Below are 27349 nucleotides of genomic sequence, written 5' to 3'. Positions count from 1 at the left end.
GGGGAAGGTTAAAAGCTGCTCCCAGGCACTAAAAGAGTTCTCCCGGACGGCGGAACCCACACAGGGAGCCGGCGGCGCCGCGTCCTGTCAGGGACAGCGACGCAATCACGCCGACCCCGCCAAATCCACGATTAACTCGGCGTAAATGAACCAGTAAATTATATATGAACGACTCTTAGTTCGCACTACCTCGCCTCCTCCGCCTCAGTAGCTGGATTTTAGGAATTAGTGGCACATGTAACTTCGTCGTAGACGGGTCGCTTCTTTTTTTTTATAGCTGATATAAATATAAAATAATGAAAATTATTTTCTAAGAATAATTTTAAGCCTTGTATCTTCTGTCCAGTTCTAATTTATTTTATCCTTAAACTAAAGTAATTTCGAATTGTTTTCCTCTGGCATGAATACAGGCTCTGCAACGGCGTACAAAAGACCTTTGCACCAGTCAAGCAAAATTCCTTGCATTTATTTCCTCTGACGCTGTGTCAATTTTCTGGCGAAGTTCTGATAGATTTTGTATTGATTTCGAATAGAGTTTTTCTTTTATGCATTCCCAGTAAAAAATATCTACTGGATTTAGATCGGGGGAATGAGGAGGCCGTAAAAAAGTACCTCTGCGTCCGATCCATTTGCGAGGATACTCTTCGTTCAAATAAAAATAACATTTTTAATGGCAAGAAAAGTGGCAAGTGTTGCACCATTTTGAAATCTTGATTAAATGCGCCAACTTTTGAAATAACTTGCCAATGGTAGTGTAGTACATTTTTTTTCAATATGTAGCGTCAAAGTTAACTAACGATATTTTTGAGAACCATGACTCACTAAAACTTAACTTTTTTTTTTAAATTAACACTGTTTTGTGCACTAATTTGTTCTACGATTAATAGCATATCTAATGAAGATCACGAAATTCAAAAAAACACAGCGAAATTGTGACATTGGTGATCACAGGACTTGAAAATGCGACCAAGGGTGTGGAATTTCAACTTTTTTGAAAAATGTCTATTATTGCTGAACTAAGTGATATGGATTTTTTTTTATTTTTCCTACAACCGGTATGACTTGGCCTTTCATCCTGTCTCGGATTATCGTTGAGTTTTGGGACACCCTGGGATTTTTTTATATCAAACCAACACAATTGATAAAAGTTTGCAAAACTAAAATGAATCTTTATCAATTGTGTTGGTTTCATATCATTATGAAAAAATAATGGAAACTCGTTCAAATTCTCACGTTCAATGTTACCCAAATGATTCAAAGTTACCCAAGTTGACTGTAGTACACTTAAATAATTTTTATTTTATATTATCAGTCATCAAAATCAACACCAGCTATGGCAAAATTTACTCCTCTTCTAAGTTTATCAGTTCTTGAATATTTCTTATTGGCTAGATCTTTATCCTTGGCATTTAATCTCATCAACATATCCTCAGTAGGAATAAAATGAGTACAATTCCCACTTTTGCTACCGATTTTGTTAGCGTCACAAGACAATAATAATATGGCGTCTATGGATTGTGTTGACCCTCGAATCTTTTGTAAGTATTTAGATTGTCAGTAGAAACTACAACGAGATCGCTACGCACTTAAAAACCCGACCTGATTACATTTCTACAGGTGTATTTTTGTAAAAACATGGTGTACCTACAGGTCAATGTTATAATTATATTGAAATACAGTAATTAGTTTGGGTTTAAGACGCACGTTCCCGCCACAAGATATGTCGGAGTGATGAGTGTTAGCCCAATGCTGACGGCATCAACATCGGTCGCCGCCTATATGCGGGACTATATTTATTATACCTACCTACACCACAAATGACATTTTAAAAAATTTGAATATTGTGTGCTTGTTTTACGTAGTATGTATTATCTGTAAGATAAGAAGCCAAGGTATGTTGGAATTTTAAAGTTTTTTGCTTTTGACACCGACACTCAAAGTAAATAAAACAAAAACTTCGTTCAATAGTGTTTATGTTTCTCGTTCGCTTTACAATAAGTAGGTATGTTTACTATTTGAATTCATGTGTTTCATTCAAGCATCGGTACTGTTGGTACAAAACCGTCCCAAACACTGAAAAAATAGATAAAGAATTTTATAAAAATATTTCTTGCTGATATCTTATTGGTTCCCCTGTCCAAAAACATAAATTATTTTAGACCTCTACTTGATATCTTGATCATGAGATAGGTACTGTTATTAAAGACAAACCTTTTATCTCAGATCCTTTAATACTCCGTCGCGTAATGAATAAGTATAGGTAATATGGCATGACGACGTATCCGTCAGATTGGCGGATACGTCGACTTACGATACGTATGACTTCCAAACAAATCAAAAATAATTTATATAAATGTACGGAAAATGTACGTTTTTGTTCTCAACGAAGTGTAAATGTTGTGCGCACGGGCGCACGGGCTGTGTGCCGGGCTGCCGGGTAGTTTGTTTGCCAGGCTGCTCTGCGTCTGAACGCACCATTAAATGTTTATACAGGCTCTGATATTGTAAAATGCACGTGAACCGCTATCCTGACATCACAATGGCGGATTGCTTCTAAGCTAATTAAACTTTTTTTATCAACCAAATACCAAAAAAAAATACGTCTTTTGTCGGGGGCGGATCGTGAATTTGTGGGGCGCCCTGGGCTAAAACTATTTAGGAGCCTATCTAAGTACTCCACCAATAGTCATGTCAAAAAACATTAGTTTCTTTAATGATATATTAAATATTATTATTATACTAGCTGACCCGCGCAACTTCGCTTGCGTCACATGAGAGAGAATGGGTCATAATTTTCCCCGTTTTTTGTAACAATTTTCGTAGCTAATCCGCTCCTATTGGCCGAAGCGTGATGTTATATAGCTTATAGCCTTCCTCGGTAAATGGTCAACACAAAAATATTTTTCAATTCGAGCCAGTAGTTCCTGTGATTAGCGCTTTCAAACAAACTCAGCTTTATAATATTTGTATAGATAAGAGAACCTCGTAGCTAAGTAACAACCGTGTGCATCCATCTCTAAGGTTAAACTACGCTTGCCGAGTTTGTTCCGTGGATGGGTGACCATATACTATAATATAATACTCATAACTACTTAAAAGAATATACAATTAAACTAACACGAAATTCTACCAAATACCACTAAATGGGTATAATATTTACATTAAATACGAAAATAATGTAATTAAAACTACTTAAAAGAATATACAAACAAATTTATTATAACTAACACGAAATATTTAGTGGAAACTATTTCAAACTAATATCAATTCGAAAGAGTATAACCTCAACTGATTAGAATAACGTAAGTAGCATAATAATCAAATTTCGGTTAAAAATCTCCAAAGCGTAGGCTTACCCAGCTAAGACATAAAACGTAATGATAGTGCGATTTAATATTGCCCGTAGCGCCATCTAGTGAAAGCGCCAGTGCAACCGCAAAGCGGTGGAGCGGTTTCTTCCGATTGTCGCTGTTTTCCGTGGGAATGAGATATTTTCCCGGAGTAAAAAGTAGCCTATGTTCTTTCTCGGATATCAAAGTATCTCCATACCAAATTTCACGCAAATTGGTTCAGTAGTTTAGGCGTGATTGAGTAGCAGACAGACAGACAGACAGACAGACAGACAGACAGAGTTACTTTCACATTTATAATATTAGTATGGAAGTATGGATTTTCACCAGGACACCTTGGAAATGGTGAATTTTAGAATTATCCTTTGAGGATGTTTCACTATCTCAATGAGACCTCTGTCTTACAAATTACTTTTCAACTTCCGAGAACCATTTCTCAATATCTTTTTTTTTTTTTTTTAAATCATTGATTCAAGTTTAACAATAAAATTATCTTTTTTTTTGTTTATATTTGAGTAACGTTATCTTTTGCTGCACATACATTTTTAGGTACACGTTCAGCAATCGTGGGATATCGTTTCATAAACGCGGGATACCATTTTGTGTGCGTAATTTTTTTTGGGCGCCATTTTTAAGAAAAAAAAAATTGTCTTGTTTACATTTCATATCAATGTCCATGACTGAATTTCTATGAAATACCAATAATGGACAATTGCGTCCATTACTTGTTCACGTCAGAATTTTTATAATTTTCAAATAACCTATAGTAGAGAATAACAATGCGAGTAAAGTTAGTTAATAATCCAATGACACAACAATAAAAATAAGTTTCGACATCTGTCCATTATAAAACACAGTCTGATTGAAACAAAGCAAAAATAAATACAAGTGTAACTTTCTACTGACTGTACTAATAATTTCCTTTAAAAAGACACTTTTTACTTCACGCTATCTTATATCCAAAAGACCGATTTCTATAAAATGTCAAACAATGATAGCTCGATGTATACAGTTTATGGCACAGTGTCTTCATGATCAAAAAACTTGTTCATGTCCTTATTCTGGGCGGTTTATTTTCGTCCATTACTGGTTCCATGTCCATTACTGGTGCAATTACCGTACTTATTAAATAAATAAATAAATAAATAAACCTTTATTGAGCAAACCTTTGTTACAAAAAGAAATTGGGAAGTTATGTGACACAGTTACGTTACATAGATTATAATTTATAATGCAACCTTTCTGCATTTCTGTGCTGCAAATTCTTTAACTTCGTCATCACATTTCAAGTCTTTTGTTATATCACAAATTATAGAGGTGATAAATTATTTAGTCGATGGTACCACATTGTCGTCCTATATTTATTTTCTACATAAGACATCTTGGACAAGAAGCGTTCTGCTTCACAGTTAGTGATTTGTAGAAAGAAGTGATAAATTATTTGGTCGAAGGTACAACATTGTCATCCTATATTTATTTTCTACATAAGACATCTTGGAGGAGAATCGTTCTGCTTCACAGCTAGTGATTTGTAGAAAGAAGTGATAAATTATTTAGTCGAAGGTACAACATTGTCATCCTATATTTATTTTCTACATAAGACATCTTGGAGGAGAATCGTTCTGCTTCACAGCTAGTGATTTGTAGAAAGAAGTGATAAAATTATTTAGTCGAAGGTACAACATTGTTATCCTATATTTATTTTCATTTACATCTTGGAGGAGAAGCGTTCTGCTTCACAGCTAGTGATTGACAAAGTAAAAAAACTTTACAATGGTATAGCAGTTAGGAAACACGTCAATTTTTCATATAATATAGATCAATCAAGAAAAAATAATCGAAACTAAGTAGTTCAAATTCCCACGTTCAATGTTACCCAAATGATTCAAAGTTACCCAAGTTGACTGTATTTTAGTTGACTAATTTTTCGATACATTGTCCTAAACTGATTTCATTGTCTAATTGTCTATTAATTCGCGAAGTATTCTTTTATGTCTTTTTTGCGACTTTATGGTGGCGAATATTTTTTTTAAATGAATCCATCTTTTTTTTTTAATTTGCCGCTGTAATAACGCGAATCATTTTGTAGTGTTTTCAAAAGAACCTCTAAATTTTGCTTCGGTTTTATTTTTTTGTTGAGACGTGCATTCCACGCCTCAATTGCATTATTGCATTGGTGTTCTTCGCTGTAAAAACACCACTTATTTTTCCAGTGATTGCCATTTTTTGTGAAATAGCTACTTGAAAATTCTCTGTTTTGTTCCTCGTATTTCTTTATAGAAGCTGAATAGATATTTTTTGGATCTTTATTTTGAAATTCAGTCATTTCATGTGAGAGGATGTCATTAATAAAATCATTATTTAGCAATTCTGGCCACAAGCCTACGTCAACATATTTCACAAACTCAAAATTAATATTCCCTAAATTTCTCTCCGTGTCGTAGTTACCATTCTGTCGCTGAACACCAATATCGTTTTCCGTTTAATCAGAGGGTTGCTAGTAGTCAAGACAGAAAATCAGCATGACAACATCCTGTTACACGTATTTCCCCATTAAATCAATTCATAGAAGTATGCAATTTTTCATCAATGTTTTTTATCACGTAAAAATATTTTCCGTAAACCGATTTTTCAGACAACCATTCTTTAAATTCAAATTATCGCCTACTGTTTTTAGCGGCGTCTGGGGGCCCCTTGTAACCTCGGGGCCGTGGGCTGCAGCCCAAGTAGCCCTTAGGCAGGTTTCGCCCTGTCTTTTGTTCTTATCAGATTGCAATATAAAACTAGAATTAATAATTCTTAGCCTGATTTAATACATTAATAGTATTTGACCATAAATAATACAATGAGCAGTAACCATTTCTGGACTGCTATTTAATCTTGGCTTCAAATCATCATAACACATCCATATACCATCACCTCTTTTGAATGCGCTCTATATTGTCCAATTTCATCATCATAATTACTACTGAAGCAACCTGACATCAGTATGGCGGCTCTCTTTAATATAATGACTGCTACATACGCATACGAAAACGCACATTTACACATCTTTAAGTACAAAAACGTACATTTTCCGTACATTTATATATTTTTTTATGATTTATTTGGAAGTAATACATCCGTCATTCGGACAGATACCATTACGACCAATAGGGTAGGGTAGTTACTCTTTAGGAAATGTCAAAAACACATTTTAGTATAGAAATACGGCATAGTGACGTCACAGTTTCTTATTTTCCTTTGGAATCAAATGAGTGTATTATAAGATATTTCAGTCTGTAATAATTACTATTTCACCATTATTAAAAAAGAAATGACATAGCCTGAGAATTGTAGATGCACCTTTTACGAATACACATGTAATAATTTTTCAGGCAAATACCCCATTATAATTTGAACTTTCCGCCTACCACAATATTATTTTTTTCATTTTGTACCAATCACCACTAACCCTCAGTAACAACAACCTCACACCGCATCACAGTGTGAAACAAGAATGCTGACAGATTCCAATCAACATATCGGCCAGAATCGAAACGAAATCGTGCGTTGTCAAAAAACAATCGTTTATGGATTAAATTCATATTTACCGTTGATTCACAGCCTGAACCTTTACACTAGATAAAATATTAATGTATTAAAATAAAATAAACACCGACAATATGAGCTTAAAACTAAGTGTTACTGAACATCGTTGTATTAAAAAATGAAAAACAAGATTTTTACAATTATAGTATACTTAGGTACTTACATGTGTTTGACATTTCGGGGCGTTGCACTATTTGAACATTCAAAGCACTATTTTTAATACATATAATATGTAAACGTTATTACCTGTATTGAGTTGTTTGTTTTTTTAACTTTCGTACAAGTAATATCACTGGATGGGATGAAGATAAAATTTTTACAGCATGACAATACGAATCCCAACAAAATATAAAAAAAAGATATAAAAATATATGAACTGTGTTATGGTGCTTCACCAGTTTTAACTTCTGATGTCTTTTTAAAATAAACTCAAATATTTTTTGTAAAAAGCACCTGAAAAAGGTAAATATTTACCTCAGCTTTGCAGTGCGTCCCATCACACTGTGAAATAAAAGAAAACGATCAGACTACCCGCATAAATACTTTGTTTTTGCGAAAACTATAATATCTACAGATCCGTGGGTGAAATTGTACATAATATGACATCGTTACACCAATGATATCTGTAAAAAAATTCCAAAGTTGATGGGCCTACCAATATTTCTTTGTTTATCATACAATATACATGAACGCGTTTAAGCGGATAACCTGTGAGGAATGCGTCAAAATAATATTAAATTAATACATTACCAACGCTATACAATAATCCCCAGTGCACTGTAAATAATCCAATAAAAAATACCCAAGATTATTGGGAACATAAATAAATCAAAATATTTCTTATAGTTTCTAATGTGAGGATAATACCGACGGTCCCTACGTACAATATTACCTAATTACAAAACGCAAATTTTACAGGAGAGCGGTTTGAAGTTTCAAACACTTGTATCTCAAGTTCTATCAATCGCAGAGCTATGAAATTTTGCACGAAGTCTTTATTTGTTGTCTGTTATGAGAAAATAAAAACGTTAAAATATATTCATTTTATGTTACATTGGTCACAACCGTCGTTTTAGATCGGAAACATTTTCATCATTTTGACTAGCATTTACCTAAGCGGTACTTACTGATCTTTACTTGGGGGATTGAACAACGATCAAAATTGTAACTGCCTTTTACTAAATTTTACGTTGAGTATAATATTGAATTACGGTGTTTTCATACTGAGAGCCATGAGTTTTATAAAAACTTTTTTTATTAAATTCACAATAGGCAACCCATATTATTTATTCATCATAAAGATATAAAATATTACATAGTAATAATATTGAACAATCATAATTAGGTACTTGTTGAATATGGTTGCTCGAGAAAAATGTTTCAAGTATACATCAACACTTCCAAAGAAGGATGATGAAGCGGAGATCGAGAAGGATCAAGAAGCATACACGTTAATATGCCTTTACTTAGAATCTCATCTGGATCCGTATGTTCAAAATCTTACTTACGCAAAAGAAATGTGGAATGCATTAACTATATTTTTTGAAGACAAGGGAATAAATAGGCGCATAACTCTGATGAATTGTCTCTTGGATGAGAAGCTGGAAAACCACCGATCTGCTGTCATGAGTCACGCTCAAAAGCGTAAAGAAATCAATCAAAGTTTCGATGACGATTTGGTTGCCGTGGTACTTTTGCGAGGTATGTCTGATGTTTACCGACCATTACGGATGGCACTAGAGCATTCAGGAATGAAGATTACTTCTCAAAATGTTCGGCAAAAGCTTCTACAAGAAGATAGCGCTCAGAGCTCTTCAAATGATTCCTCATCGAACTCGGCTTTAGAAGTGAAGAAACAACGGTCCGTATTAAAGCACAAGTGCTTTAACTATGGAAAGAAAGGTCACAAGAAGTCCGATTGCCCAACGCTGGACAAGGATGTGGATGGTGCACGCTTACAAACGGTTTCCTCGAAGTCGAAGAAAGTTGCGTTATGTGCTGTTCACTGTCGGGGCACAAATCCTTCAGCCCCTCGACGTTTTATCTCGATAGTGGAGCCTCGACACACATGAGTTCTCAGAAGCAGTAGTTTAGAGACTTTAAGGTTAGATACTGATAAGAAGGCAAAGGTGATATTATAGTTAATATGAAAGGAGTTTTGTTAACTGTAAAAGATTGTTCCTTTGTATCTGGCTTGAAAGTAGTAAAGAATGGATGGAGAGTTATTTTTTATTCTGATGGCTGTAGGGTGTTTCACCAATCGATAAGCGAGATAACGAGTAAACTTGTGGTTACTGTTAGTGAAGTCTCAGGTATCTATAAGTTGGATGATTGTTTTACTATTGTAGATGGTGCTTTGGCTACGGTTCAAGTTGAAGACTCGTTGGCTCTTTGGCATCGTAGATTAGGGTATGTTAACTTTAATGATTTACGGAAGTTGCCTAACATCGAGGCTGGAGGTAAAAGTGTAATGGAACCTTGTGCTGCTTGTATAAGAGGTAAGGCACATAGATTACCTTTTCCAAAGGGTGACGCAAGGCGAGCGAAAGACAAACTCAGTTTATTACATGCTGATTTTGTGTGGTCCCATGTCGGAACGTTCTTATGCTGGAGCTCGTTACATGTTCGTAATAGTAGACGATCTCACTAGGGAATTGTTTGTTTACTTTCTCAGGGAGAAATCTCAAGCTTTGAACTTTTTCAAAGACTTCGTGAGGCATGTGGAGAATGAAACACGTCTGACAGACCCAAACAGTATTGAAGATGCGGAGAAGAGCTCATATTCAGCAGATGTGGATACAGATCCTTGTTTTGAATCTGTGGAGCCTGTGAATTCAAATAAATCTGAAGCTGAACATTGTGATACAAGAGTCAGCACAGTAGGTGTGAATATCGAGGAAGAGCCTAGGTATCCTCTGAGGAATAGGCTTCGTAGCGCACAAAGTGGACTATATTGCTACAACAGTACATGCAATTTAGAGGAAGAACCAAGTTCGTACAAAGAAGTCCTTCGAAAACCTGATAGCCATGAGTGGATAGCAGCGATTAAGCGGGAGTTGGAGTCCATGAAGGAACACGATGTTTGGAAGGTGATTGAGAAACCCCCTGGAGCCAAAGAGAAGACGTCGGTTGTGACGATTCCAATATTTCTACTATACCTGAATCTGACAGTATTTTATCACCGAGCAAGTTTGAAACTCATGGAGCTGAGGGTGGCGTAGGACTCATTTTTGCATGGATTTGAGCCACGGCTTCAATAGATGTATATCTTTTTCCAGATCTTAGTGTTCATGTTTTGATGCTAGCGATAATGGACCCAAAAAAAATAACAGAAATGGTAATTACTTACATTTTTAATTTAATATTCCCGATGTAAAATAACTTAAGTGGCAGTTACTTAAAACAGTAGTTACTTAAGACTTTTCTGATTCAAAACATTCCCAAGTAAAATAACGTAACTTCCAAAAGCGACTAATTACGTCGGAATTGAATAAAGCTTGTTTAGATTACCAAAAAAAGTAATGTAATTAAAAATATACTTTTTACTGACTAATAATTACAGTTGAAGAAGGTACAATAAAATGAAACGTCAAATTCAGCTTACCTGATGATATTTTGATGGTTTTACCTTTATCTTTTACAAATTTTCATTTTCTTTTTTGCGCGAGCGCAACTTGCCCGCATGTGGGAGTTACGGGGGAGGCGCACGGGGGGGTGGTTGACTTGCCGATGTAAAATGACTTAACTCTCACTGGTGACATTTTACATTGGAAGTGTTGTAGTTCTGGGGTTTGTCGAGTGTTGATTTAGGGTAGAATTAAAGCATTTTTACCTATTTTTCTTTGATCAATCGAAAGTGTATGACAACCGGAAGGTCACGGAAACAAAAAAAGCAAATCCCGTAAGTACCTCTTGAGGGATGGTACGTTGGGACCGGCGATACATACATCAAAAAAGTCTAAGCAACAATTCCTGTGCCGGTTTACATTTTTCCACCAAACAATCCAATGCTGGACTGGATCGCTGGACTAGAATAATGTAAACCGGGCATTAATAAAAACAAAATAGTCAGTAGTAATATACTAGTTACACACAAATGTTTAACTTGTTTATCTTTTCCGGCTTTCACGAGATTCTCGTCATGAGGGACGGTGATGCCGACGATTATTGCGACGCGCTCTGATCAGTTCTCAACGACTTTATCCGGTTTGTTCAAGATTATAGTGCGGTGTGTGTATATAGCCCTTCCCAGTGTAAAATGATTAGGTCATTTCAAGAAGTTAGACACCTCGACGATCGCAAGTCTGTATTTCAGAGCAAGTTGCTGGTTGATTATCCTGTGCAAGTATTCTTCATCGGCAACGCGAACAGCCGAAAACTAACATGGCTGATGACAAGCCCGGCGCACGTAATTGTGCCGTCCCTTATAATATATTTCCGGTAGTTGTTAATCTTGGCAACTTCGTCAGCTATTGCACAGACAAAACACTTCGTTTGTCCAAAGAGATCACCGAAGCGTAACCAGGTTACCGACGCCAGCATTCTTGTTTACTTTTAATGTCCACTTTATGCGCTGCACACTGCCGCCGGTTGCGAGGACACTGTTCGTAGCAGTGGGCCAAGGGATTCAGATTTAAGCTGTTCGTAGCAGTGGGCCAAGGGATTCAGATTTAAGCTTTATTCTCGTCGGTGTTGACGACAACGGCGGCCAGTAGTTCTCGCTTAAAGATGAGCTTGACGCCTCAACAGTAGCGGGTGGTGGTGGTGCAGGTATCGACGGCTGCAGGGCGGAGCTGTGCGACGAGCCCGCGGGTGGAACATGTACTCTTGATCTGAGGCTTATACGGCATTGTTTTTGATGTCATATTATTTTTGAATTTTATGGTTACTATTTAAAATGTTGTAAATTTTAATAAATATTGGTGCAGAAAAATATTTGACAGGCCATTATGACGTGCCATAGATTATTTTTAAGTATTTTCTATTTACGATAGTAATTTTTTTTTCTTTACATTTGTGGATAAGTGCAATAATGTGGATAAATGCATCAAAGGCAAAGATAGAGAATGGGCTATGATCCCTTTTGTATGTGATGTTGTGGTCGTGTTTTTTGACTTTTATGTATAGTGATAGCATACCGCCATTTGCCTGACTCGTTCTGGCCGGGGCGGTGCCCGCAGAAACCGATAACAGTAATTGACACTTTGTCGAACGGAACTGTGAAACGGGGGTTTTGGAGGTGGTGTTTTGTAACACTCAAGCCCGAGCTTAAGGTGCCTTGTGTTGCTCTTATGGCAAACTGTGGAAACAATACCAGTAGGCTATACCTATTTATAGATTGGTTAGCCTCACTGGTTTCAGGGGACATCTTATTGCTGGCACTGCTAACTTGCACACCGCCTAAGAAATATTTCCTGCCATATTCAAGAAGACGCCGAGAGCCGAAAAATTAGAAACTAGTGGACTGCCCGGACTTCGTCCGTGCATTGTGCTATTTAATACCGCTTATTCCATTCGCGTTAGAATTTTGAGCATATTGTATTGTAAGTATTAGTTGTATGTTGTTTAGACTTGTTTGATGTGTGGTTTGGTTTTAAATTTTATATATATGATACTCACGTTCGATTGACACTTATGTCCGAAGCACTGAAATGTAATTGAATTAAGAAAAGTGTTAGTATTTCTTTTAGCAAAATAGGGAAATAATACAAATCTAATATGTAGTTGTATGTAACTTCATATGTTTTTATACAATTTTACATTCCTTGCAACACGTACAAGAATTTGTTTTCAAAAATTGTTCCACACTCGGCCTAAGTTGTATTTATTCTTAATTTAAATAAATTTTTCATCCCACTCTGAACAAATAAATATCATAAACAAACGTAGAGAAATACTCTTATTACTTTAATTTTTCCTTCTTTTTTTGTTGGTTTAAATTATTGCAAGTAGTGAAGTATTAAACAGACTTACATTTGAAGTAGACAGGTACCCATCGCCCTGAAATAAACAACGGAATATAACTTTAAAAATAAGTGTAATTTTACGGCATCGTTCCGATAGATAAGTACTAAGTTCATGACTTAAATCTGCCCTATGCTACATACGAATGCAAATTTAATACATTTTTATTTACAAAATTTCTAGTTCTTTTTTTGCCAGGATTTGAAGATTATGCTAGTTTTATACTTCTTTACACGCTACAGAGAATTGCCCAGTTTTTTTTTCAAATAAACACAAGCAACTTAAAACGTTTGTTCTTGAGTTTTATTTATTAGGTCGGGGAAAAAGTCTTTTCGCATTATAGTATGTATGAACTTGTAATAAAACCTTTCTTTACACAAAAAAGCTTGATATTTGGGTACCTCACGAGCTCACTGAAAGAAACCTAATGAACTGTTCATACATAGATACTATAATGCGAAAAGTCTTTTTCCCCGACCTAATAATACTAATATGACTTTAGTGGTAAACTGTGAACTTTTGAACTAAAATGGCATATCACTTAGTTCTATTAGTTATACTCACATAGGTAAGACAAGATACCGCACGACACTATAAATTGAATATGTTATGAATATTATTTTCGATATCATTTGTATGAAATGTATATGTCTGTGTATGTATACGTCATATGTGAATTTTACATTTTTTTATTTTATTTATTTACAGGTAACACAACAGGTATAGTATACATATAAATCAAAAACAGACAATTAAAAAAGATAAAAACTTATATAAAATACCCAATTACAGTGTTACCAACATTTATACAACAGAAACTCAATTTAAATAACTATATTACATAAAATAATAACATAAAATTAATACCGCCTAATTAGGTATAATGGTACCTATGTATGTATGTTAAAAAGATTATTGTAAGACGTTGTCGTCTAGTTCACATAGCACGTAAAACTTTTCATTTCCTTTGTCCTAAATAAATTATTTAATAGAAGGTAACTTTATTTTCTGATCTAAAGTTGATTGAATAAAAAATAAGTTTTTTTTATATTTTTTTTATTTATTTAATGGGTTTAATCGCTCAGCGATTATATCACCCAATAAAGTTTAACAAAGAAATGTTACAAAACAACAAAAAATAATAATTATTCTAATACCTAAGAAATAAGTGCATTAAGACCATATTACTACAATAACTGTTTATAGTGGCAGGACTGCAACCGAATTGACTAGGTATAATCAATCAAGACACAATTCAGTCAACCTATACAAACATAAAGCCTCATCAGACAGAGGGGAAGCTAAAACACTATTGCAATATCCTAACTGAAAAAATAGTTTTTTTCCCCAAAAGCGTAAAGATAATTTGTGGAAAGCCACACTGTCCAACCACGTTTTAAATGCGCCTATAAAAAGTGGTTGTCACGATTCCCAACTTAGGGGTTTTCCCCCTAGATTTAGGGGGTAAATGAGTGAGTTGGGATTTCTTTAGGAGTTTTATATGTTTAGGGGGGTTTCAGAAAACCCCTAAACTCTTAAAGAAATCCCAACTCACTCATTTACCCCCTAAATCTAGGGGGAAAACCCCTAAGTTGGGAACCGTGGTTATGACTTAAATATGTATTAGAGTTGGGAACATTGGCGGTTGTATAGTTTTGGGAGTGTTAAATACCCACTATTGACGTGCATGATCGGCCAATACACTGAAAACGAAAGATTTGCGCTATTATAGTGAATTGCAATTATTCAGCTATTTTAATTTAAAAATCTGCAATAAAATCACCTTAGCCATGCAAACATTAGATCGGCCGTCGCACTATAAAAAAAACATGATTAATGTACCTACCTATACATTTGTATTAAACATGACATATTATTATATAACATTCATTATTTTTTATTGTATTTACCACTGTATGGCAAAATGGACCATAGCACTGTAACAAAAAATATTAATATCGATAATAAGATAATAATCAAAATCTCTTATTTCGTTTTTACCGACCATCTGGTTATACATTTTAGCATTGGTAATATAATAGAACCAAGGAGGTAAGCTTTCTTGCATTGTTTTGGGTGTAGGATTCGATAATCTATCCTTTTTTAATGTAAGTAAAACATTAACTTATTTTACCTCAACCGTTGACAAATCTCCATGGGTCTGAAATTATACAAATATAGTGATTTCGTGATTATATTTTCCAACCAAATGAAGGTACAAGAGATTTTGAAAATATTGTTGGACCATACTAAAAGTTATTTGACATTTTAATCCAGTGAATTTAGCTTTTGCAAAGCCTCCCAAATACCATTTTTCTTTTACATTTTTGATTTTGTAAATTGCGATGTGCATGGGGTGCAAGGTCACTCAGTTTGCAAGTCTACGCTACAGCTGTTGATTGAAATCAGAATAGTAATAAAATTTCAATACGTACAATTGCAGAAGTGTTATATCCCACGGCCTGAATACAAAAAAAAAAAAAAATTAAGTCGTTGCATTTCTTTTATTAATATTTTTGCGTAGGTCGATTTTGATATAATATGTAGTTTTAAATAGCAATAACATTAAGACGAGGATACCCTTTGCTACAGGGTAACTTGCATTCTCGATGAAAAGTCTCTTTCAATACATTTATGTTAATTAAAATTTTCCTCTAGCTGCAAAGCGCATCTCTGGACTCTATTAGAAAGGCACCCTAAACAGTCCCCATATCATGCAGACGTAATCCATTATGTAAACGAAGTGTTGTTGATTTTAATATTCTATTAATTTATACTAACCACAGCAGATGACATCTGGCCCCTACACTGTTGAATAATCATAAAGTAACATTAATTGTAAACGATTAATTATATAGGTAATGAGTGACTAACTAAAATTACCAAGGGTACTTCAGTCATAATCCTGTAATTATTTTTGGAAAATATATCACTTATTGTTTTGACGCACGACATTCAGTAGTTATGATGACGCACGTTGTTTAAAGTAAGGGGGGATAAAGTTTAGTATATGGGTCGCCGAGCTGGGCAACCAAATTTTTTTTTGTAGAAATGCCCAGGCCTATTTTTTCGAGTTTTTTAGAAAAAACTTTCTCCGCCGCAGAATCAACATATTCTCCTAAGTAAATTCGTCGTCTTTAATTGTATTTCTGTTGCCCAAACCGCGATATAACTGCAAAATTTTGCTTTTTATACTTGCTATTTGTTTCAAAGAGTCGTAAAGACTATTCCATCGCGTAGCTCCTGGCCGTGATAATGTATGTCCAAGGATGTTTTTGATTATTTCGTCCGACGTAATTCCACAGCTCGTTATTTTAACATCACCTGTTTATGCATAGTACCTTTTTTTTTTCGTCAGGGAAATCAGTCGGGGTCGCTGTAAAAGGTCGACTCGGCTAGGTCCCCGCCGCACTGGGACTGCGCAAACGGGGGATGTGGTCCGCCGTAGAGCCCACTAAAAACCTGACGAGTGTCCAACCGCTTCCGCAAAGACGTGCGCCGGGATAACCGCTATGAGCTAGTACCGCAAGACGCACGCCATGCGCGGCTCGCCCCCTGTAGGGGGGCCCTACCTTGGGTGATGCCGCCTGGGTGGATAGTGACGACATCAAACACCATAGACGATGGACGTGACACCACCCGCCCATCACCTATCTTGGGAACTTTATGCATAGTACCTAACGGAGTGGTTTCATCTTGCAATAAATATGTAACGTCAGAACTTGCACATAAGTTAAGTGTATGTGCACAACATCTATAATGATCCGGTAGTGTTATTAATTCCGCATCCTTCTGGTCTTGGTAATTTGGAGACAATGAGTTAACATCAACGAACATTATGTCTTCGACGGTAGTTTCAATAATTTCCTCACTGTCACTGATTATAGATTCGCTTTCACTAATTGCAGCCAGTATTGATTTAGATTTAACACCGAACGTTTTGAAAGCTTTCATAAAGTTTTAACCATTATCTCGCACGGCTGCTTTAATTTTGGATAAATCCAATTCAAAATCTGAGTAGATTTCCATTAACATGTCTTTATTTCGATCAAACGTATGTGCACCCCTAAGGCAACGACAAGCTAAAGCAGCTGATTTCGTTTCTAGTTTTTCATCAATCCAATGAATAGTGTCACCAAGAAAGCTTCTTTCCTTATCAGACCAAATGTCAGTAACAGTACACAAATGATTCGCCGCTGCTAGCTTTTCTTTCAACTCGCAATTCTGTTTAAAGTAATGATGCACAATGTTTTTTCCAAAAGATTTTCGACTTGGAATTTTTACTTCTTCGTTTGTATTCCATATTTTAAAAGCATGATTCATAATCTTATGAATCATGCTTTTAAAATATGGATCTTCTATACTTCGTAATGGTATCATTGAGTTAATAAAATAATTTACCAAATCCGCATCAAATTGTTTTTGAGAGACAGGGCCTTTGTTTTTGTATAATTTCTGCTGCTATAATATTTCTAGAGGAGTTCATTATTTTTCATTTCTTATTTTTAAAAAGGTAGTTACGATATTCTGTGACAGCTATGGCACCATGTTTACGCTTCAAGTGACTAACAAAATTTGAGTTACTATTGCGATGACCTTTGATTTTAACAGTTTTTTCTGGCAGGCACTTCACACATATTCCAACAATGTGCCATCGAGTAAAGTACATTCAGGCAGTAAATTACCTCTTTCAGTTCTAGAGCTCAAAGTTTGTTTCATTAAAAGATATAGAAACACTATCTTCTTCATCGGTATCCATTTTATGATTAACTTGTCAATACTCAATAGTGGTAATTCGATTATTCAAATGGCGACAACGAAATGCAATATGTGAGCGCGTCAACGAATGCTTGTCAACTGAACAGCGTGGCCTATCACATCACGCCACCTGTTCCGCGCGTCCGTAACGAGACGCACAGTTCAAAAATCGTCCGTTCCTTATTTATTAGGTCGGGGAAAAAGTCTTTTCGCATTATAGTATGTATGAACTTGTAACTACGTGAGTGTTCATAATTCAACGAAAATTAAAAAGAAATGAAGAAAAAGAAGATGGTGGATGATTGCAATGCACCAGATTTAATCGATGCCTCTTTTTTCCTGTTGTAGCCCCTATATGTGGCAATAAGAGACTCTTTCTTTTTCTTTGATTCCGCTGAGGGTATTTTGAGGATTTCCTGAATACGCAACCAAGCATCATTGACTTTTTTTTTTGTCTTTCATTTGGGCCCCAAATAACTGGCTCCGATTGCAGTGTTTCCAGGAACAAGAGATTTTGTTCTTGCGTCCATTGTATATAGCTCATTATAAAAATTCTGTTAAGCGTGTTCTGTGAACTGGCTACGGAACGTTGAATACAACATGTGCTCATGACGTCTCGATGTGAACTGAAGTGAGCCGAGTAGTGCAGTAAGACACTTCGTGTTCGAACTTCGGGACACTTCGAGTCCTTTGACTCGGGCGCAAAAACTGACAACGAATGGAAGTCGTCCGAGGCGAGGCGAAGTTGCACGAAGCGAACCGAAGTGCCCTTCTAAGTATTCGTTCAACCTCGATCAACTTCGCGAGTAGTGTAGTGCAGGCTTTAAGTTCGGCGTAGAGATTTCCCTCAACATTGGAGCTTTTCAGGACCATGACAATCTGAGGAAAAACAACTCAGAATGGTTGGTTGTACATGGCAACGATAAAATATCGGTAGCGTAGCAACCATATTCAACAATATCGCTCGTACGTGTCGCACGAAAAACATAAATGAGTTCTAAGATGACATAGTGCATGTCCGGTCGCGTACCAATCTACGATAGTTTAGATCTTTTGTTACTTACTTTAAGCAACGTGCGTCAGAACGATGGAATAAGTAGTCATTTCATCAAGGAGCGTATTCTAAAGTATAAATGTAATTAAAAGTGATAATACGTACACCTGCGAAGCATTCCGTGCCTTTACACTAGAAAATATATAAAAAAAATATTTGACGTTTGCTTAGCTCGATGATATAACACACACAATACCTACAAATTAATTCCAGGAGATGAAGAGTAAAAACTGGTATAAAAAAATGTGATTGGCTATTTTGTTTTATTAGTTAAAGATATTGAGAGATATACGATTACCTTAGCGGAACACTGCCTCTTTAGAACCTGTGAAAAAAACTTTTATAGACCTGTGTCAGTCAGTGTTTGTGTTATAGATACAAGAAAAACAACGTTGTTATAATAAGCTGTAATATAGTAAGTAACCATGTAACGTATCGTACAAATCTGCTGATTTTATTGTTACATTAAAGGCATTTGCTTAATTGTGTATTAAGAATATTAGTATCGATATAATTCACAACTAGCTGACCTGCGCAACTTCGCTTGCGTCTCCTAAGAGAATGGACCAAAATTTTCCCCGTTTTTGTAACATTTTTCGTTGCTACTCCGCTTCTAATGTCCGTAGCGTGATGTTATATAGCCTATAGCCTTCCTCGATAAATAGGCTAACTACCACTGAAAGATTTTTTCAAATCGGACCAGTAGTTCCGGAGATTAGCGCGTTCAAAGAAACAAACAAACAAACAAACAATCAAACAAACAAACAAACAAACTCTTCAGCTTTATAATATTAGTATAGATTATATTGTCAACTCAACAAAGAGTTTATTAAGAAAACGGGCTGATAAATCGTGTGCGTTCGCGCAGCGGAATGTTGTTGAATTTAAAGATATTAATTATGCAGATATTTAGTGTATGACGTCGTATAATTGTGTATGGTAAAAAAAAAATTGTGTACGCAGCCATTGTGGAGAAATTCACCAAAAACTGATTCCGCTGGGCGAACGTTGTCCTGGCGGAACTTATTTTAATCCATAGACTTTAGAAGAAAAGAGGTGTGTCCAAAAATTAGTGTGTATTTGTGTGTAATTGTGTATGTATGAATAAAATGAGTGCATGCATAAACTTCGGAGAAATTCAAGTTTCCGCTACGCGAACGTTTGGCCATTAGCTAGTTTTCATATAAAGCGCTTACATAGAGAGCTGTAGATTTTTACATACGTTGTTTTGAATTTGTTTATATTTGTTTAAAAAACAGATTTAGAAAAAATCGTAGGGCTTAAAAGATAAAAATATAAACGTAAAATACACTTAATAGGTCTTAGTTCTTAAAGTATGCACTTTGGGGTCTAGATTTTCACGTTTATACAAACCTTGTAAGTATCTGAAACATGTTGCCAAGTATCAATGATGTTCCGTTAGTAATTAAAGAGTTAAAGGACAATTTTACCATGAATAGATCACTGTTTACAAAACAGTCAAATATCACGACGTTCTAAAGGAATTGCATGGTAAAATGTATGCCAAAAATTAGTTTATTCATTCAACTATTCACATGCAAAATTTCATGTCATTAAATTTAGTAATTAAAGAAATCAATTAAAATACTGACGAAGCATCGAAAACCTACATAACCCGACCAAGTTCGGATAGCTACAAAAAAGCGGCCCAGCCATATATCTAAGAGACGTTCTTAACCTTCCAATATAGTATTTACTAATATGGTACAGTTCCGTACACAAGCGTTAGGAAAAAATAAAACAATTGCATTTCTTGAATTAAAAATATTTTTTTAATAATAACCCAACTATCTACGATAAAAACAAATCTTCAATTAACAAGTACTTTTCTATTTAAATATCCGTGTACAAAAAATTTTTTTATTAAGTATATTACATATTATTGCCCTCTCTTTTCTTCAAGGATGGAAGTACCGTTTCAAGCGGGAAGCCGCGCGCGTCCTGTTCGACTAGCAGTTTGTGGAATATTCCACAGACGTTAAATTACGTGCGTTCACAAGAATATAATTAAATCAAAATATTAACTTTTAAAAAATGTGAATACCTATCGGAACTCCGGAATTATTCCAGTCAATTCTGGAGCTGAAAAATCAGAACAATTGAACAACAATTTGGTGTACAAAAATAAATGACCTTTAAATTATATCGAAACAACAACTGTGTTATCACCTATACCAATTCAATACCGGTATTATACGGTAAATTTTGGGATGTTACCTAAATATATTGCATGGACGCTTTTTTGTAGCTATCCGAACTTGGTCGGGTTATGTAGGTTTTCGATGCTTCGTCAGTATTTTAATTGATTTCTTGAATTACTCAATTTAATGACATGAAATTTTGCATGTGAATAGTTGAATGAATAAACTAATTTTTGGCATACATTTTACCATGCAATTCCTTTAGAACGTCGTGATATTTGACTGTTTTGTAAACAGTGATCTATTCATGGTAAAATTGTCCTTTAACTCTTTAATTACTAACGGAACATCATTGATACTTGGCAACATGTTTCAGATACTTACAAGGTTTGTATAAACGTGAAAATCTAGACCCCAAAGTGCATACTTTAAGAACTAAGACCTATTAAGTGTATTTTACGTTTATATTTTTATCTTTTAAGCCCTACGATTTTTTCTAAATCTGTTTTTTAAACAAATATAAACAAATTCAAAACAACGTATGTAAAAATCTACAGCTCTCTATGTAAGCGCTTTATATGAAAACTAGCTAATGGCCAAACGTTCGCGTAGCGGAAACTTGAATTTCTCCGAAGTTTATGCATGCACTCATTTTATTCATACATACACAATTACACACAAATACACACTAATTTTTGGACACACCTCTTTTCTTCTAAAGTCTATGGATTAAAATAAGTTCCGCCAGGACAACGTTCGCCCAGCGGAATCAGTTTTTGGTGAATTTCTCCACAATGGCTGCGTACACAATTTTTTTTTTACCATACACAATTATACGACGTCATACACTAAATATCTGCATAATTAATATCTTTAAATTCAACAACATTCCGCTGCGCGAACGCACACGATAAATCAGGCTGTTATCTACCGGTATTCATTCATTCACCACTTTACGTCAAAAACCTCAATACTAGTCATTCACAGTTAATTTGAACCTCATGTGATTACAATATAATGTTCAGCAACTTGAATTGTTTGAGTAGATAAATTAATTTCAATTTATAAAAGAGTTACCTACTTCTTTATTAGTTCCAGGATCCGTTGCAGTAACATTTTGTCCTCTAGTCATAGTTATCTACAAATATTTTAATGATTACTCAATGCATTGCATTTATTATTAACAAATGTCAATTTAGAAAAGTTTTGTTACCCAATAGTAGCCAATAATGGAAGATCCAATGATGATTTGAAAATATAAATCCATTTTTTTCACTTTCGTAGACAATATGCGACGCTGTAATGCGACAGAAAAGTAGACACACTGCGATAAGTCATTTAATTGATTTACTGCCATGGCTTGCTGTTATCGTTGTGCGGTGATCAGATGTTAGTAACGCTAAATTCTTAAAAATTATAGTCTAGTTCAGTGGTTCCCAACCAGTGGTCCGTGAAAATCAAAATATCGTCCGCGAATGATTTTAAAAATTTTAAATTTTCAGGATGATTATTACACTTAATTTTTAATATACTTACATAGTGGTCCCTGCTAACAAGAATAATATAAAGGTGGTCCCGGACTTGGAAAAGGTTGGGAACCCCTGGTCTAGTTGTATCCTGAACAATTGAAACGATGGAATGTTGATTTTGATTTCAAGAATACTTGAAGTAGTAAGGAAATTGTCCATGGAATAACGTTGCTCTGACCTCAGAATTAAATAATCATGGTTCCCTACAAATATAATCTTCCCTGTACATTTGTGGATCAACAATTTCTATAGAAGCAACTTTTAACAAGGGGATGTAACATTAACCTACTTAAAATTTACCTACAACCTACTTAAAACTAAACCTACTTAAAACTTATTTAGGAAACAATGACAATTTATTTATTTTTTTCATTAGGTAAACTATCTATATATCTTACTAAGTAATATCCTACCGATATGGAATCGGTAATTAGTTGTTCCTGACATTTTTTTATATGAAATGAATCGTTTTTATATGGTCACGGTTAGGTTACGATACGATAAGGTTTAAATTTTACGTATACTTCACCAATTCTCTATAATTAATTACGTGTTTTCGCGGTGTGTAGGATCCTACAGCATCCTACATCCTAGTGAAGAAAAGATAGAAGGTTCCAGAAGGGTTTATTAACACAGCAATAAAGTTATAATAAGTATAGTAAGTAAGATAAGTACATTGTTTGTTAAAACATTTATGAATTGTTTTTGTTTACCAAAGGAATTATTTGAACGTACTGACTACAAAACTGAACTTCGACAAATTCTTGTACGACACTACTCTACTCCGACAAAATGGCACTCCGATGCGTTTTAATTTAGACGATACTAGAGTTCGATATACTTACCTAGTCTCAGACATTATTGTACACCGACAAACCGTTTCTTCGACATAACTTAAACAAGAAACAATGCGACTGCGACGACATACTCCTTCGACAATAATGCTAGGTCGACAGCAGTAAACTTCGAAGTACTCTTCTCAGAAATGTTGTGCTTCGACAATATCGTAAATCGACGTGACACATCTAAGCCACCAATGTATATTAAATTTTTAAAAAATGTATTTTAATGAACTATTTTTACAGCATATTTTTGAGCGGTGATAGCCGAGTGGTATATAAGTTGACACCTCCCACGCAAGTGGTCGCAGGTTCGAATCCGAGGCAACACACCAATGACTTTTCGAAGTTATGTGTAGGTATTAGAAATAATTATCACATGCTCTAACGGTGAAACGGTGAAGATAAATCTTATTTCTTTTTAATGAACATAATGTAGGCGACGCCTTCTAAGAAATCAATCGTATCCAACGAAGCTTTCATTTTTAAATGATCTTTTAATCTCGTCTTGTTGTTGTTGTCGGCGGTAAGTCGGATTTTGGATTTGTGCTCTTATGCGTGTTATTTCGTTTTCTGTATTTCTTTGTTCTTTTTTCAATTCAGTGATAGTCTTAAATATGTTTAATTTGTTCGATTTAAAAGTGTGTTCCACCTAGAGTGCCAGCTTTCGCAAGCATTCTGTGTAGTTGGAACATTACAGCCGAGTCGAGTCCGAGATGGACCGATGGACATTTCTGGTGGAAATCTGGGCGGAAGGTTTTGTTTAAGAATCTTTGAACTGCTTGCCTTAGCCAGACATTGACGTGTTCCAGTTACAAAATCTCTTTCAAAATTCTCACAAAAAGCTTCGGCAGATCTGGGGAGTACATTGTCTTTAATTAATTGGTATGCAGCAGGGATTTCATCCGGTGGCAAATAGGCTAACGCTGCAATATGCCTCAGTTTGTGAGCAAAGTGGCTGTCCTGTCTGTCTGATCTTAGTTCATTAAAATACATTTTTTAAAATTTAATATACATTGGTGGCTTAGATGTGTCACGTCGATTTACGATATTGTCGAAGCACAATATTTCTGAGAAGAGTACTTCGAAGTTTACTGCTATTGACCTAGCATTATTGTCGAAGGAGTATGTCGTCGCAGTCGCATTGTTTCTTGTTTAAGTTATGTCGAAGAAACGGTTTGTCGGTGTACAATAGTGTCTGAGACTAGGTATATCGAACTCTAGTATTGTCTAAATTAAAACGCATCGGAGTGCCATTTTGTCGGAGTAGAGTAGTGTCGTACAAGAATTTGTCGAAGTTCAGTTTTGTAGTCGAACGTACTATTCATGCAAAGCGGTAGGTTGTCACGCAGCTTTTTTTTAGAAATGTTTTCACTTGTAAAATGAATATAAGAAAAATAAGAATGTCGAGCTGAGATCGTGATCCGCTGTGAAAGCCTTATGCTTACCAACCTATAGTAAACGTGAAGAATGTAAATACTTGGATGTGATCATTGATTCACTTTATTCAGCAGCGGCATTTGAAATCTGCAGGATTTGAGTTCTCACCAAAGGCGACGGCAGGTTTATATGTAGAATTCGTACAGCTTATAAAATGTCATGTTTAGACAAGCTTATTCTTATATTTTTAAAAGTTGGGAGGTAAAAGTTATGTCGATTTTAAGAAGTCCCGATAGTTCGCTAAATTGCTCAGATGCAGTCAAAACCACAATCCAAAACAACAGCAAATTTTAAGGGATGCGTAGACGTCAGACTAACAGTGACGTCTCATGAGATTTTCTTTTTCTTTAGTTGTCAACAAATATAAGCCATAGACCAAAAATTATTATTTCATTAATCAAATCTTTTTACCTTAATTATTAATTAATCCGGACTTCTCATAATAATACTCCCAAATAAAAGTAAGTGACTTAGTCCCCTTAATAGGTGGTACAAATTCTGTAACGAAAAAACACCAACTTTAAGCTGTACGAAATCTGCCGATCTCCTTTTTGGCACACGTGTCGTACATACTTACTCATTATAAATGGGTGATGAGTGAGCTACGACACTTAACCCTAGATATATGGTTTAATGTACTGCTTCTGTATTGGCCATTCCGGTAAAGTCGATCTATAATGAGAATTATTAAATAGTTTCCCTTTCAATCTAGCTCATATATTGTACTAGCTGACCCGCGCAACTTCGCTTGCGTCACATAAGAGAGAATGGTTGAAATTTTCCCCGTTTTTGTTACATTTTTTACTCGTACTCTGCTCCTATTGGTCGTAGCGTGATGTTATATAGCCTATAGCCTTTCTCGATAAATGGGCTATCTAACACTGAAATAATTTTTCAAATCGGACAAGTAGTTCCTGAGATTAGCGCGTTCAAACAAACAAACAAAGTCTTCAGCTTTATAATATTAGTATAGACTAGTAGGTAATGCAAGCTTACTATGCGACTGAAAGTAATAAGGTAGTTGTAATAGAATCAGTTACTCAAAACCACTTTCTATGTTGAATTTTATCACGTTTATTTACTAAAAAATGATAAGGAAAAGTAGGTTTAATATGTATATTGTATATCTTTAATCATAACATGAAAATGAGACCTACGTGTTATGTTTTGACCGATTAATGAGAGGGAATCATCTCAGGATTCTTAGAGCATCATACAGATTTTAACCAATCATTATACTGGCAGTACTATTGTAGTATTATTTAGTAATTTATAGTAATAAATCCAAAATTTATAATTTATTTAATTACCCTCCTTCTTAACTGCTAAGAAATGCTTATTTTATTTTGGTAGGTACATTGTGCCAGGGGATGAAATAAAAGAAATGCCGGTGAATACATACATGTTCTTTATTATATTATCTGATTTTTTTAGGTTCTATGTATATCAGAACGTGATTTCAATTCTAATGATAGGTAATCTATATCTGCATAGTTTATATAGTACGGAACCTACTATTTTCAAATCCAAGTTGATATCATTTCCTTTGGTCGGTACCTCTAAAAAAATTAATTCTATATGATTAATTATTGACTCATTAAGTTAAATAATTTTCTCCTATGTAATGTATATTTACAATTAACATTTTGTAAATTTAATTTTATTTACAATCTGAATAAGATCGCGTAAAACTCTGATATATACATACAGACAGCGATGTGCTGACTTATAAATCCCCCTTACCTAGTAACTAATTGATCCCGCTTACAATACACAGCTCTTTCACCATCAGTCTACATCACTGTACCTAGGTGACACTACAATAAAGGTAGAGACGCTACGAGGTGGAATTAGGTTCCGCTTACAGTGGACATTATTATTTAGCCGGTGCTACAGGAGAACATACTCGATAACAAATGTTACCGGCATATATCTACGTCCACTTGTTTCTAATAACGGAACCTAATCGTCGTCCCCACATCAGGTGGTATCATACAATTGTCCCTTGTAAATGTTGCGGATCCGGTGCTGAGTTGACCGGCGGTAGTGCTGGACCCACTGACGATGATGGCAGGGCCGCTGCGACTTCTTGATATGCGCCGATGGGCACACCCGGACAAGTCAGACGATCTGAAGGATTCTCCTCGGGCGGTGTCACTTCTAAGCCGATGCTGCCATTTAAAGCTATCTTGAAAGCATTCTGCTGCTGCTGTTGTTGTTGATGTTGCAGTAGTGAATTAAAGTGAGATATGCCAATTTCTTCGAGACTACTTTTTCTTCGGCGCGATCCGACGCCGCTGAGTCCCTGTCGTAGAGAGTTAGATCGCCGCAGCAATATATCGTCCACTACTCGGAGAGAATTTGATCGGCCTCTGAAGTCAGTGATAATAGTTGGACTGTCAGGCAATGATAATGAATTAGCTTTGGTCGTAGACAACGGGGGTGCGCGGGGTTGAGTGAAACTTGCTCCGATAACAGATCCCCTCCTGCTTGAAACTCCCTGCGCTTGTATTAAAGCTTGTGAACAAAAGCTTATGTTTGATTTTCGGCGACTGTTGTGTCGTTCGAAAGTTTTTTGTGCGGAAAACGGCGAGGGGCGGACCAAATAACTGAAATCATAAAAAAACGGTTTTTTTATAGTGTTTGTTTATAACAACTTTGT

The 27349-nt window shown here is 35.4% G+C and overlaps 2 protein-coding genes across 12 annotated transcripts in view; both read right to left on the bottom strand.

The window, feature by feature from the left end:
- Positions 1 to 1956: 1956 nt before the first annotated feature.
- On the bottom strand, positions 1957 to 22211 carry LOC142986447 (uncharacterized). 2 transcript variants are annotated; one of them, XM_076134959.1, is made up of 18 exons: positions 22093 to 22211; positions 21961 to 22017; positions 19016 to 19042; positions 18823 to 18849; positions 15687 to 15713; positions 15341 to 15367; positions 15040 to 15066; positions 14816 to 14842; positions 14689 to 14721; positions 14582 to 14608; positions 13470 to 13496; positions 12915 to 12941; positions 12561 to 12587; positions 7692 to 7718; positions 7416 to 7442; positions 7105 to 7131; positions 6944 to 6970; positions 1957 to 2073 (listed from the first exon to the last, which is right to left on the bottom strand). In XM_076134959.1, exons 1-18 carry the CDS (start codon positions 22144 to 22146, stop codon positions 2035 to 2037), a joined length of 561 nt encoding a protein of 186 aa, XP_075991074.1. In that variant the 5' UTR covers positions 22147 to 22211; the 3' UTR covers positions 1957 to 2034. The 2 variants fall into 2 exon arrangements, with proteins under 2 accessions (XP_075991074.1, XP_075991075.1); XM_076134960.1 differs by lacking the exons at positions 14582 to 14608; positions 14689 to 14721.
- Positions 22212 to 26078: 3867 nt separating this feature from the next.
- The window catches only part of SLO2 (slowpoke 2), a 56720-nt gene continuing 55449 nt past the window's right edge, over positions 26079 to 27349 (bottom strand). For all 10 annotated transcript variants that reach the window (XM_076134727.1, XM_076134730.1, XM_076134732.1 and 7 more), the window contains one exon: positions 26079 to 27296. In XM_076134727.1, the coding sequence (XP_075990842.1) occupies positions 26678 to 27296 (619 nt within the window). In that variant the 3' untranslated portion in view covers positions 26079 to 26677. The remainder of the gene's footprint in view (positions 27297 to 27349) is intronic.

This window comes from Anticarsia gemmatalis, chromosome Z, assembly GCF_050436995.1.
Source record: "Anticarsia gemmatalis isolate Benzon Research Colony breed Stoneville strain chromosome Z, ilAntGemm2 primary, whole genome shotgun sequence".
Lineage (NCBI taxonomy): Eukaryota > Metazoa > Arthropoda > Insecta > Lepidoptera > Erebidae > Anticarsia > Anticarsia gemmatalis.
The sequence above is the reverse complement of the archived record's forward strand: the minus strand, read 5'-3'. Positions and strand labels throughout refer to the sequence as shown.

Coding starts and splice junctions, on each gene's coding strand:
- LOC142986447 (XM_076134959.1), bottom strand. CDS start 22,146: ATGGATTTATATTTTCAAATCATCATTGGATCTTCCATTATTGGCTAC. Junction 15,067..15,340: donor GATATAACACTTCTGCAATT/GTACGTATTGAA, acceptor GTATAATTTCAG/ACCCATGGAGATTTGTCAAC. Junction 12,942..13,469: donor CGGTATCTTGTCTTACCTAT/GTGAGTATAACT, acceptor TGTTTATTTCAG/GGCGATGGGTACCTGTCTAC.